Source organism: Meleagris gallopavo, chromosome 2 (genome assembly GCF_905368555.1).
Source record: "Meleagris gallopavo chromosome 2, MGAL_WU_HG_1.1, whole genome shotgun sequence".
In the NCBI taxonomy this organism is placed as follows: Eukaryota; Metazoa; Chordata; class Aves; order Galliformes; family Phasianidae; genus Meleagris; species Meleagris gallopavo.
This window is the reverse complement of record NC_139405.1, coordinates 30,243,996-30,255,893: the sequence shown is the minus strand read 5'-3', so window position 1 is coordinate 30,255,893 and position 11,898 is coordinate 30,243,996. Positions and strand designations below refer to the sequence as shown.

The following is an 11,898-nucleotide window of genomic DNA, read 5'->3' as shown; positions in this document are numbered from 1 at the left end:
AAGGATCCAGCCAACTCTAGGTTTGAACCCCTGTTCACTCACTTAGAACCCTTCATCTCATGATAGCCTCTACTGGCTGCGCTTGCAGGCCTTGCACTTCCACATTTATTCACAGTAGCTTATTCCTATGGTCAAGTTTCCCATTCCTTCCTCCCAGAAGGGGAACTGCTTTTTTTTTTTCCCCCCCCCCATAGATTATTTCTTCCACCTAAGTGGTTTCTTTATGTATGGTTTGGCAACTGTATTGCTGCCTAGTATGCAGTGCTCATCACCAGCTATAGAATGCACAAGAAACACTGCTAACATCAACTAACCCCAGTGGCTACGGAGCTGACAAAGCAGACTACTATACAGCAAAACAGTGGGCACTGACAGGAGACCCTCCATCGGGGCTGGAGATGGGCTCATCTCCATGCTGCAGTGCCTGGAGCCCCTGAGTCGCTTTCAGAAGCCAGGCTGCTGCTGCTGGAGCCCAGCTCCAGAGCAGTGGGAGGGAGCATACCACGTCAAAGCAGTGCATGGCGGGGCCAGGAAACACTCCGCATACTCTGCAGAGGGTTTCATCAGCTGCGGTCTTTCTCTCCCAGAGCAGAGGGGAGAGTCTGTCAGGCAGCAGAGAATGATGCAAAGTACAGCCATAGTTGCATGTGCTGTTTCCCTTTTGTTTCTGAGCAGCACCATCCTATTTCCAGCTGTGAGCTGCTCTCCTTCCATCAGCCAACATTCTCCCGTGCTGGGAAGCTGCCACACTGCTGTCAGTGGCTGTCTAGTGTATATAGCATGACAGTTGCAAGATGTTGAGAAGCACAACGCAAAGCTGGTGTTGCAGCAAGCTCTGCTGGCAGCGAGCAGAGGAAGGAATTACAGAGTCCCTCCCATTAATTAAAGCCCTCACCTTGCAAAGTGACAAGTTTCCTGAAGTCCTCAGAGAAAGAGAAATAGCAACCAGTCTGGCAGGGTTGCCTCACAGTCCTCTGACAGCAGCACACCTCATTTCCTAAGTGTCTGGCAAGACCGGCCTTAGCAGGCGCTGCTGCTGGTCACAAAAACAAGATGAGAACTCGCAGCCACTCAGTGACACACATCACTCCCATGGGGAAGCCCTTCTGCCTCTTGTCCCAAGGGAACAACGTGTTCTCGGGGAGATATCACAGCAGCTGCAAACCCCTTGATAAGGTTGGAGCTATTTTAAAAGCAAGTCACCAGTTAGGTCTGTGCCCTACAATGCATCCCTTTAGTTAGGCTCTGGAGCAACTTGTGACAGCGAGGAAGCCCCAGCCACAGGCAGTCCCGCCCCCAGCAGCCAGAAGAGCTGTGCTCAGAGTGACATAGCTGCCTGTCACCGCACGCTTGCTCAGATAAGTTGGGAGAGCAAGGCTGTAAACAGCAGCATGCACACATTCCTTCCACGCCCTAGGATGGTATTTATAGGACTGAGTGCAGGATGCAGGGTGAAGGGCAGCTATGACCCAGCTCAAGGGCAGCAGAGCAAAAGCCTAGCTCCACCCTCACTCACTATACAACTCGGCCAGCAACCTCCATAAAACATCTTTATTCTGTACATTTATTTATAGACACTCAGGGAACAGGGACAAGCCCCAGCATTAGAAAATGTCAAGACAACAAAACACCAATTATGAAGAGCATGGCACCAAGAACAGTCATGCCACAGCTGGTAGGGACAAGATGGGACCAGCCATCAGCTATCTATCTCAGAGAGGTTTAGAGAAGCCGATGCCTGCTTTGGTGTGGAAGACACTAGGGCTGCTGCAAACAGCTGGCATCATGTTCCCCACACCCCAGGGCAGCTTTCTTAGTGAGCCACGAGCACCAAAGGGTAGAGCCTGCTGGCAGCCACTGCCAGCGACCCTGGCCCAGCAACTGCGTTCTCCCTGCTGAGCTGACTTACAGCTGGGTCAGTGCTCCTCCCACTGGGCAGGCAGTGCCTGCTTCTGCCATTATTGAGCTGCTTCTTGAGTCCCTTCAGGTACATCACCATTTCACCAGCCTCCCCCAGCCCCAACATGCACTCTGCAGTGCTGGCATCTTTTGTCTCCCCAGGTACTATGCTGTCCACAGATCAGCAGCATGGGCCACCCAGCCCATGGCAAGCTATGTGCCATGTGACAAGGTCGGCTGAAGGACTATTGCTCACGACTGACTCTTCTGGTCTGACAGTCAGTGAGAAAACCAGAAGTCCATGTACAGTTCTACAGACCCTGCCTATGGGCTGAGGGGCCTGGAAGAGCTGTTACACACAGCAGCCACACAACAGCATGTGGGAAATGAGAATGCTTCCTCGTGCAGAGTCCTTGCCGGCAACAATGGCCTTCCACTCACAACACACCCCAGTGGCAGGGGAAAGAAAAAAAAGTCTTCCTTGAGAAGAAAAATAAAGTCACGCCACTTTCCAATCACATCTAAACAACAGAAGTCACCTTGTTTTGTGTAATGTGGCCTATCCTCACATTAAGGCAAGCATGGGCTGGGCCTTGGAGCTGCCAAACCAGGGAGCTCACTGCAAGCCACTGCTGCCAGCATGTAGACTTCACCTGTAGCTGAACAGCCATTAAACAATCTGCCCATGCCAGCACAGGCCCAGGTCTCACTCTGCTCCACAAAACAGCTCCTGCTCTGCTGCTGCAAGGAGCTGTTTGCAAGTGCTAACTCTGCCTTCGTGCTGTAATGCCAGGAGGCTGTGCCATACTGAGCAGCCACAGCTTCCTAAAAGTCACATGAAGGAGTGTGTACATGCACACGGGGAACAGGACAGGATGCTTGTCCAATAGTTAAGACACTTAGACTGGAGTAATGCAAAACCAACATACAAATGGACACACAGCAGATTAAAGCCAACCAAGATTAAAATAGTTAAAAAGTGTCCTGAACGCATTTTGATAGGTTCAACCAAGATCTTGCTGCAGGCAGCAGGGCATCTCCCATCTCCTGCCTGGAGGGATGTGCTGAGGACTGCATCAACCCAGTGCTCAAACAGCTGGAATGGAACCAGATCTTGTGTCACAGGTGGAAAAACATCCCTTCACTACCTGTCTCCAAGGCATCTGCTCCTCTCAAACAGTAATTTTCTAACAGTGAACAAAGCCAGAACTTGCCTGCCCAGACCAGTGGTTGCCTCCAATCTATTCTGAAGGAAGGCAGGATAACAAAAGCAGTGGGCAATGTGGAGAATGTGCTTATCTTGCCTCATGTACTGCACTAAATGTGAGAAACCCTCAGAGACTCCATCTCACAGTACGGAGGAGAGACACCCCTGCTAGAATGGGACAGCAGCAGCTCCAGGCGTCACTCAGAGACCCACGGGAGTTTTCATCCTTCTCCCTGGTTGCTGGTGAGCAGACATCTCTCTGACCTAGTGGTAGTCAGAAGCTCAGCTGTCCAGGCCCTAGAGATTCCTCCAGGCCATTTTCTTTGGTGGTGATGGCTTGGAGGTCAGTGACATGCCCAATGCCTTTGGTGACTCCTTCACGGAAAAGCAGCTTGGCTCCAATCTTCAAGTATTCAGGATGCTTGATGAATCTGAAACAGACAACAGCCTTCTCTCCTGTCCGCAGCTTATCCTGAAGAGAAAAAAGGGACAGCTTAGACCTGTCTGTCCCACTGATGCATACAAGAGAAGTGCATGTGGATGCTAAGATGATGAAGCAAGTGAGCAGGTTGGCTCCTTCAGACCCTGTGGCTCAAGTCCTTCCCATTATTGTTTGCACGGGGGGAGACAAGAGAACACAAGCTCTGGGGAATGGAAAACTCATCCCCCTTCAGAGTCTTGCTGTAGTCTGTGGTACTGCTTGTTTTGTGAGGAGGAAATATCAACCAAATGGGAAGGATAAAGGAGTGCAGTGTGCTCTTAGGAAGGAAGACAGGTATTTAAGATACCAGTAGCCCACAGCCTTAGAAGAGGGCATGGTGGAGTACCAGCAGGTCCCACACTAAGTTCCATCTTCCTCCCTTATCCGTCCACAACTTACCTTTCCATGGATCTTCTCCACAACAGCTGTCTGTCGCACGTTCCCCACATGTACCGTCACCTGAAATCCCTTCCGGAAAGTTGTCGCATGGAACAGCAGCACAATCTCGGCTTCGAACACTGAGCAGATGGTGGGGTTCATTTCTGGGCTCACCATGACCATGCCCTGCACAATAACCAAAAGCTCAGACTAGTTAAGGCCAATCCTCCTGTTTCTGAACAGCACCCAAAACCACAAACATGTCTCCACTCTGGAACTTGGACTTGCACCCCACTCTCAGTCCAGTACTCATCACACTTCACAGCCTGGCAACCTCCTCCTTCCCTTTCAACAAGCTTTCTGTAAATATTTCTACTTCACTCCCACTCTACCAATGGGAGATCCACAGGGAAGCTTCCAGTCCCACTCACTGGACCAGCAAAGAAGCTGGCAACAGCAGGACTCACCTTCCGCAGCAGGGAGCGGTCGAAAGGTCCGAGGGCCAGTGTGGCTGCCTGGCCAGCCCGCAGCACGCGGCAGGCTGAGCGGTTGCGCTGGATGCTGCACACCTTCAGCCGGAGGAACTTCCCATCATCAGTGGGACCAACCACCAGGTTCTCCCCTTCTCGGCAGATCCCACTGCCCAAGGCACAACAGCAGGACAGAGCTCATCAGGAGACAAGGAGGAATTTGCACTCTCCAAGATCAGCCTACACAGACTCTCTAGGGCCAAGGAGGTGAGTGTCTTTGGATTCTTACCTAAGTACGTGACCAACTAATGGGAATGCAACACTGCCAGGAATAGGGATTCTATACAGTAGGAGCAAAAGCCATACTATCACTCCTCAAACACCAAGAATCCCTTGGACAGGGGCCACTCCCTCCCACTGCTCTGCCACACTGCATCATTTCTGCTGGTGAGACTGCAGTTGCCACTTGCGTGAATGTAGCCAAGCTGTGCTCACTGTTCCTGGAAGCTGAATGACAGCTGCTTTCTTCACAGGGTGGCATGCAGTTAACTTGCTGGGAGCAGAGGACTTACCATCTACATCATCCTGCTTGAGGAAGAAGGAATGCAACATCTTAGCATCCTGGCTTACTTCTGCTGACTCTGTTCTCAGCATGCTTTCATCTACCAGCACACTACAGGTCACATTCCTATCTAGCAATTTTAGAGCAGATTCCTTGCCTGCCGCTGCACGAGCAATGATCTGCTCATGACACTTCATAGCATTCTGTGGTCCTCCATCCTCCCTTGGCTCAGTTATCTGGTATGTGTAGGGATAAAGCTTGCACTGCTTCCATCTGCAGCAGGTAACTCTAACCTTGTGGGAACTCCAGCAACCATTCACAATCACACCTGTCTGTCTGTTCCCTTACCTTGACAGAGTTCCTCCCACAACAGTTCCCACTTCTGGCACAGTATAAATTTCATCAACCTACAAGAAGGCAACAAGAACAAGCTGCTCAGACATCCATGAGAAAGCACTCCAGAGTGAGAACAAGCTGCTCACTGATACAGAATCAGACACCATCTGTGAGCTTTCATTAGCTCCCACAACATTCCTTTCAGAGGAACCTTTGCCTTTTAAGTGGCAACTAGAGAAACAACATCCTCACTGAAATGGGCATCCCTTGGTTAGGATGCAACCCAGCCTAGCAAGCCTTGTTCAAGAAACGAGTTCTTTCTTTACTCAAACATCTCCCAGTAATCCAGTAGTTCACCTTGTCTCTGCCCGTTCTATCTAGAATCCACAGATGTTTGTCACACATCACAGCAACGCGTGCACTAAGAGAACTGGAGCCAAGCTACCCTTCCATACCTGAAACTCTGTGAGTTGTTGCATTAGCTCCTCCTGCTCTTTACTGTTGGTCAGTGGAGGAAGGATGTTGAGAAAGACCTTCACGAGATCCAGGTTCTCCCCAGAAACATTGGACAGTGTGAAGATTGGGGTGATGCTGTCAGACACAAATAAACGGGAGTAAGCAGAATGTCAGACTGCAACTACAGAAGGTGGCTGAGATTCTGAATCTACCAAGTCCAGAGACTACAATGATAAATGGTCAGAGTAGGAGGGCACAAGGGGTTGGCACAACTCTGCCTCAGTGGCTGGTTGAGGCTCTGATCCCCCCTCCAACTCACAGTTCTGTTTTGGAGAAGCACAGCCTTTGGCATCTTCCACCCCCACAGCCCAGAAAAAAGGCCTGGGAGGTGAAAATGCAGAGGTTAGGAAACCTGCTGAGTGGTTGCCTCCCTTGTAATCACCCTTTCCCAGCTCCACACAGCAGCCCAGTCTGAACTGCCTGCTCCCAGCAGAAAAGAATGCTTCCTTACTTGGGAGACTGTGCAAACTGCTGTGCTGCTGTAACAGCATCATCATCTGAGGTGACAAGCAATGGAAGCTTGTTGCAGCCTGGCTGCTTCAGAATTCGTTCCAGCTGCTTCACTGTCCGTTCCACAGTGGCTTTTGAACACAAGTCAACTTTGCTGATGACAATGAAGAAGGGGACCTTGAGGGCCATGGCCAAGCCCAAGTGCTCTCGTGTCGTGCCCGCTGCAGGAGATAAGTTAGAGTGTAGTTGCTGTTTATTTTTGTAAAGCTACATCTCCTGACCTTGCCTTGAGCCCACCCTAGAAATTTCATCCCAACTGTTAGTTCATCAAGCAATGAAAAAGCAAAATTGTTCTTTTAAACAAAAAAAACAAGAGCATCCCAGAAAAATAAAACCCAGAATTATTGTAACTGATCTCCTTACTTCAGAAGGATGCAGTAATTTTCCTTCTTAACAACCACAAAAGTGTCACAGAAAAATATGGAACAACTCTAGCTGCCTTTTCACAAGATTGTAGGATTCAGCACCTCTAAGAATACTTTTTTTTTCCCCCCGATAAACGCAGTCTTAAATTTCAAACAAAGCCTCTGTCCAGAGCACTGTTTAGCACAGTCTACAGCTAGTAACCCAGCCCTGCTTCCTCCCAAGCACTCAGAGGTGCTGGCCTACAAGAAACCAGAAGGGACTTCTAGACTAATATTTTCTTCCAACAACTTGCTCCCCCATTTCTCTTCATATTTTACTCTCAGCCTGTGCAGGCAGTGTAACACTCACCAATGCCAGTGTTGGCACTAACTACCAGCATAGCAAAATCTGGGCAGTAGCTGGTGAGGCCAAAGATGGTTGTTTTCAGATACTTGTGGTGGCCAGCCAAGTCGATGAAGGTGATCATCTTGGAGGAACTCTCACAGATCTCTTCTGCCGTTCGGGAGTCACTGTAATTTACCACCTGAGGAACACGAGGACTTGGTGAGAAAAGGAGCCCCAGCAAGCAAGTGAAGGAAGAGCCAGCTCTTAGCGGTCCTTTTTGACATAAAAAATTAGCAGAGATCATAGATGTAAGAAATCATGTCTGTTGCAAATGGACATAAGCAGTGATCAGGTTTGGGTAAGGGGACGCAGAGCTGTACTGCCACTCTTCCATCATATTTCCCTCAGCACTGTAGCAGGAGGGTAATCCTGTTCTTCTCCACCCTCCCAGTCACCTCCATCTGTGTTCAGCAGCCCTCTCCTCACCTCCCCTTTGCTGTTGAAACCGAGAATCTCAAAACTGATGCTTGATGTTCTTCCTGACTGGATTTCATGGAGATGTCGGAAGAGGTTGAGACGTGCTCGACCCCGGCCGTTGTCCAGCTCTCCTTGCGTTAGGACACCCAACAGAGTTGACTTCCCTGAGTCCACATTCCCCAGCACAGCTACTCGCAGGTCTAAGAACTATGGGAAAAAGAGCAAATAAATATGCTGCTCCGTTGGGTCTGTATGAACACCACATACCAGCAGAGATGTGCCCCAGAGTTTCCTTCCACAACAGACACCGCAGCGTACTTTTGTTCAGATTCTGCTCTTGCTCATGGCAAATCATAATCTGGGAGTTATGATATACTTTATTGTGTTGTGATATGACACATCAGCAGGAAGTCTAAATTCTTCCTTGTTTGCACACTGGGTTGCATCACAACTGTTGCTGCAGAAGTGAAACAGGTTCTCATCTCTGATCAAGGAAATCTCTCCTACTGGTATGTGCCACAACCACAGTCTTGGAGATAAGAAGCGTTGTCCTCAAAGCTTCCCTCTGGCAGCTCTTTAAAGCATCTGCTATGGGCCAATCTAGAGCAGACTGCCTTTAGGGCTTGGACTCCCAACCCAAAAGTAAGTTTCTTGTATGAGGGTTGCAAATCTCTGGCAAGAGAGGAGAGCCAGGTCACAGGTTCCTACCTGCTGGTTGTCAGGCACCTTTCGGACGAGCACCTCCGTTATCTTCCTTGGAACGTCACTGTCATAATCCACCTCCCTCTCTCGCAGCACCGTAATGTCAGCTCCAACCCTGCCACAGACACAGAAGGGAAGAGTGAGACACACATGCTCACACTCAGCAGCCCTTGCACATATAGAATCAGACCTGACAAAGTGAATGGGACAAAAGCTAGGTATAGCAGGACAGCAGCCTCAGGCTTGAGGCCAGAAGTCCTCTAGCTCCATTCTTACGTCTAGACCTTCATGATAAGAAAATTTCAGTCATACACAAGCACCATGGAGTGGTGCCACCAGCTACTCTGGGAACTCCTGGACCCAAGTCTCTCTTGTACCACAGGCTGTTTAAGCCTACAGGTCCCTCAGACAAAAGTGAACACGTACTTCTCTGCCATACGACGCAGGGTCTTGAGTGAGGCACGCATCTCCTCTTCTGAGAGGCCCACCAGCAGCCCATTGTCCTCCACACCAATCTGGTAGACAGCCTCACCGCGGCCTTCCTGTAGTCGCCACTTCATCTGTGTCACCAGGTGCTCAAAGCGGTATTGCGAGGGATTCACCAGCTTTAGCTGTTTAACGGGGGGGGGAGTTACAGTCGCAGCCTGGAAGTAACCCCAGTGCCCAAACCAGTAGCTCTCTAAATCAACGCAGTGAAGCAATGCCCCCTGCTCTGACCCACCTCTGGAAAACACACTCTATGTTAGTATCTAAACAGAAATCATGGGATAGGTGAGAGTGTTTCACAGGGATGCGTGCATATGGGAGCAGAAGATTTCAACTTCCCAAAGGAATCTGCACTCTGCCTGCTGTGGAGGTAAAAGACAGCACCATGGCACCTATTTATGATAAATGAGCCAAGTAAGCGTGAATGGCAGAATAGCCACAAACTGAGTGATAAATGATTAGATTATCGGGGACACCTACAGCTGTCAATGTGAAGATTTCCAGAAAACCAGTGGGTCCTGTCTCCTAAAACAGATTCCTAAAATGAGTGATGAGCTCAAACTCTTCCAGCTAGCATACTGGGTATCTCTAGGCACTCAGAAGATGACTGATTGTTTCTTCCTTAGTACAGTGTCTGTTCTTCTGTCCCCATGGGCATGTTCCCCGTACACTGTCTTTCCTGAAGTTATTTGCTGTGAGACAACTCTGGGAAGAAACCCTCCTACACCCACAAAAGACTCACCTTGTACTCGATGTTACCATCTTCCGCCTGGTCAGAGAACAAAACAAAACAAAACAAAACAGAAGGGTTAGATGCTGTGCCAGCAGGGACTTCTATAGGCATCAGCTGAAAAGATACTTCACAGCTTGTATTGTCAGTTTCAGAGAGGGAAAACTGCAGAAATATATCGTATTAGGCTACAGCCCATTCTGCTGCTCATTCCTACACTCAACTAGAACTTACTTTAGGCTTCTTTTTGCTGTTTGCATCACATATTATAAAAAACAAGGGATAAAACTAGAATATGACACAGGGGAGTAGTGCTGCCTTTTTTTTTTTTTCTTTTTTTTAAATTGTCTGCAGAAAAAAGGGCCAGTCACACAGAGTTCCAGTTTCAAAAAAAGCCACATCCCACAATGCAAACCACACCATCCCATTCCCACTATATCCAGCAGCTTCTGCCCACCCGGCGCGCACAGGAAGAAGGGAATGGGAATAAAAGTCACTGTTTCTTCTCCCATGCATTGATACCCCTTTCCCTCCCCCAGTTATTTTTCCATTGACTCCTTCCCATATCCTTACATATCTACCCCGCAAGACAGAAGGACCACAGACATAAGAATGCAAATCATGGACTCCTTTGCAATATAGCAAACTGGTGACTGGGCTGGAGAACCAGACGTGATCAAGACTATAAGTGCACAATGTTCTCTGAAGAATTTCCCTAAGAAGGGCTGAGGACAGACCGAGCTGCAAACCAGAAAGGCCCATAAAGTCATCAATCACAACAGGCTCTAACTTCCAAAGAGAACATCTAGTCAAAACTGAAGTAACTTCTGCACCCATTTGGTCTAAGGGCCACTGAGAAAGGACGGGAGCCTGCAAGAAGCCATGTACTCAGGCAGAGTAAGCTGAGCTGCCAACTCCAAGCACTTGCTTTTCCTCTGGACACCAATTTGCATGTCAAGAGAGGCAACAGCCCTCTCCCTGCCTTCTAGCTGAGCTTCTAACCACAGCGGAGCTTACGGTGGCAGAAGGCCAACAGAGGGAAGTTCCAAGCTGCCAGCTCGGCACTCGGGCAGCGGAGCTATGCAGTGAGGGAAGGGTACGTGCAGGAGGTTTTATTCTTTTGCCATTTAAGAAAAACATCGCGTTCACATTCTGTGCTGTCCTCTAAACAAGGGAGTAGGTCTCTTCTGAAGCAGCTGAGCCTAGAAAAAAGCAACACCAAGGCTGTGTGGAGTACATGCTCTACGGGGCGGCCAAGGACAGGAAGCCGTGCTGAAACCACAGGGGCTGTGCAGCCTCCAGCTGAAGAGAACCAAAACTGAACTGCAGCTGCAGGGGAACTCGGACAGGGTCTCACACAGCTGAGCTCTATGTTCCCTCCTCGACAGGAGCCACAGCCCGGTGAGGGGGCTGCCCCTTCCCAGCACAGACTCGGATAACTTACTGAGAGCTTGCCCAGCAGGGCCGAGCAATCTTCTCAGTGTAATAATGCTCTCCATCCACAGCAGCAGTTTCCTCAGAGCCGTGCCAACCATCTGAACTAACCCACACACCCTTCAAGTAACACCGTCAGTTTTTCCTGCTGCAGGAGACAAATACCAAAAACGAGAACGCTCCCTCAACAAACGCCAGCACCCGCCGCATCACCGCGACGGAAAACATCGGCTCACGGAGCCGGGCGGGCCGTCACCAGGACGTGCCGAGCGGCGTTCGGGAGCCCGGCAGCCGAGGAAGCCCCCGCCGGCGCTGCCCCGTCCTCATCCGCATCCCCGCTCCGGCCCCGCCGCGCACAAAGCTGCCCCCCCTCCCCGCCCATCCCGCCGGGCCCCTTAGCCGGCCCCGACAGGCCCCGGGGCGTCCCCTCCGCGGCCGCCGGCAGTCGGCTCACCTCAGGCGGCAGGTACGGCGGGTTGTTGGCCTTGCCCCCCCGGCTCCGCCCGCTCTTCTTTTTCGCCTTCGAGCCGCCACCACCGCCACCGCAGCCGGGCGCGGCCCCTCCGCGTCCGCGAAACGCCGCGCCCGTCGGCCTGCAGCAGCCCCCGAACAGCTCCGACACCCGCGAATCCATGGCGGCCGGTGCGGCCCCGCCGCCCCGGTGCGGTACCCGCTCCCCGCCGCCCCGGCCCCCGCCGTCAGCAATGCCGCCGCGCGGCGCCACGGGAAACGGAGTCCGCGGCACCACCCGCCTACAATTCCCGGCACGCACTGCGCCTCGCCTCTCTCGGAACTGCCGCTCCCGGCGTGCCCCTCGGCGCGCCCCGCGCCGTTCTCTATGGACTGCCTCCGCAAGGGCGGATGGGAGTTGGAGTTCCGTGAGGGCGGCGCCCCCTGGCGGCCCTGGAGCTCGGAGTGCGGGGTGCTCGGCAGCTCGAGGACGCCGCCCCGGTGCCCTCTGTTCTGGGACGGCGAGCTGCGGAACACGGCGATTGGCACCGGGGGCGGGAAGCCGGAGCG

At 51.3% G+C, this 11,898-nt stretch overlaps 1 protein-coding gene across 2 annotated transcripts; it reads right to left on the bottom strand.

Moving 5' to 3' along the window:
* Window positions 1–1,537: 1,537 nt before the first annotated feature.
* Window positions 1,538–11,775, bottom strand: GTPBP2 (GTP binding protein 2). 2 transcript variants are annotated; one of them, XM_085219506.1, is made up of 12 exons: window positions 11,333–11,775; window positions 9,457–9,483; window positions 8,655–8,839; window positions 8,235–8,343; window positions 7,536–7,733; window positions 7,074–7,248; window positions 6,301–6,520; window positions 5,789–5,924; window positions 5,346–5,404; window positions 4,433–4,604; window positions 3,987–4,151; window positions 1,538–3,578 (listed from the first exon to the last, which is right to left on the bottom strand). In XM_085219506.1, exons 1-12 carry the CDS (start codon window positions 11,510–11,512, stop codon window positions 3,381–3,383), a joined length of 1,824 nt encoding a protein of 607 aa, XP_085075632.1. In that variant the 5' UTR covers window positions 11,513–11,775; the 3' UTR covers window positions 1,538–3,380. The 2 variants fall into 2 exon arrangements, with proteins under 2 accessions (XP_085075632.1, XP_085075633.1); XM_085219507.1 differs by lacking the exon at window positions 11,333–11,775 and adding an exon at window positions 10,889–11,209.
* Window positions 11,776–11,898: the final 123 nt, after the last annotated feature.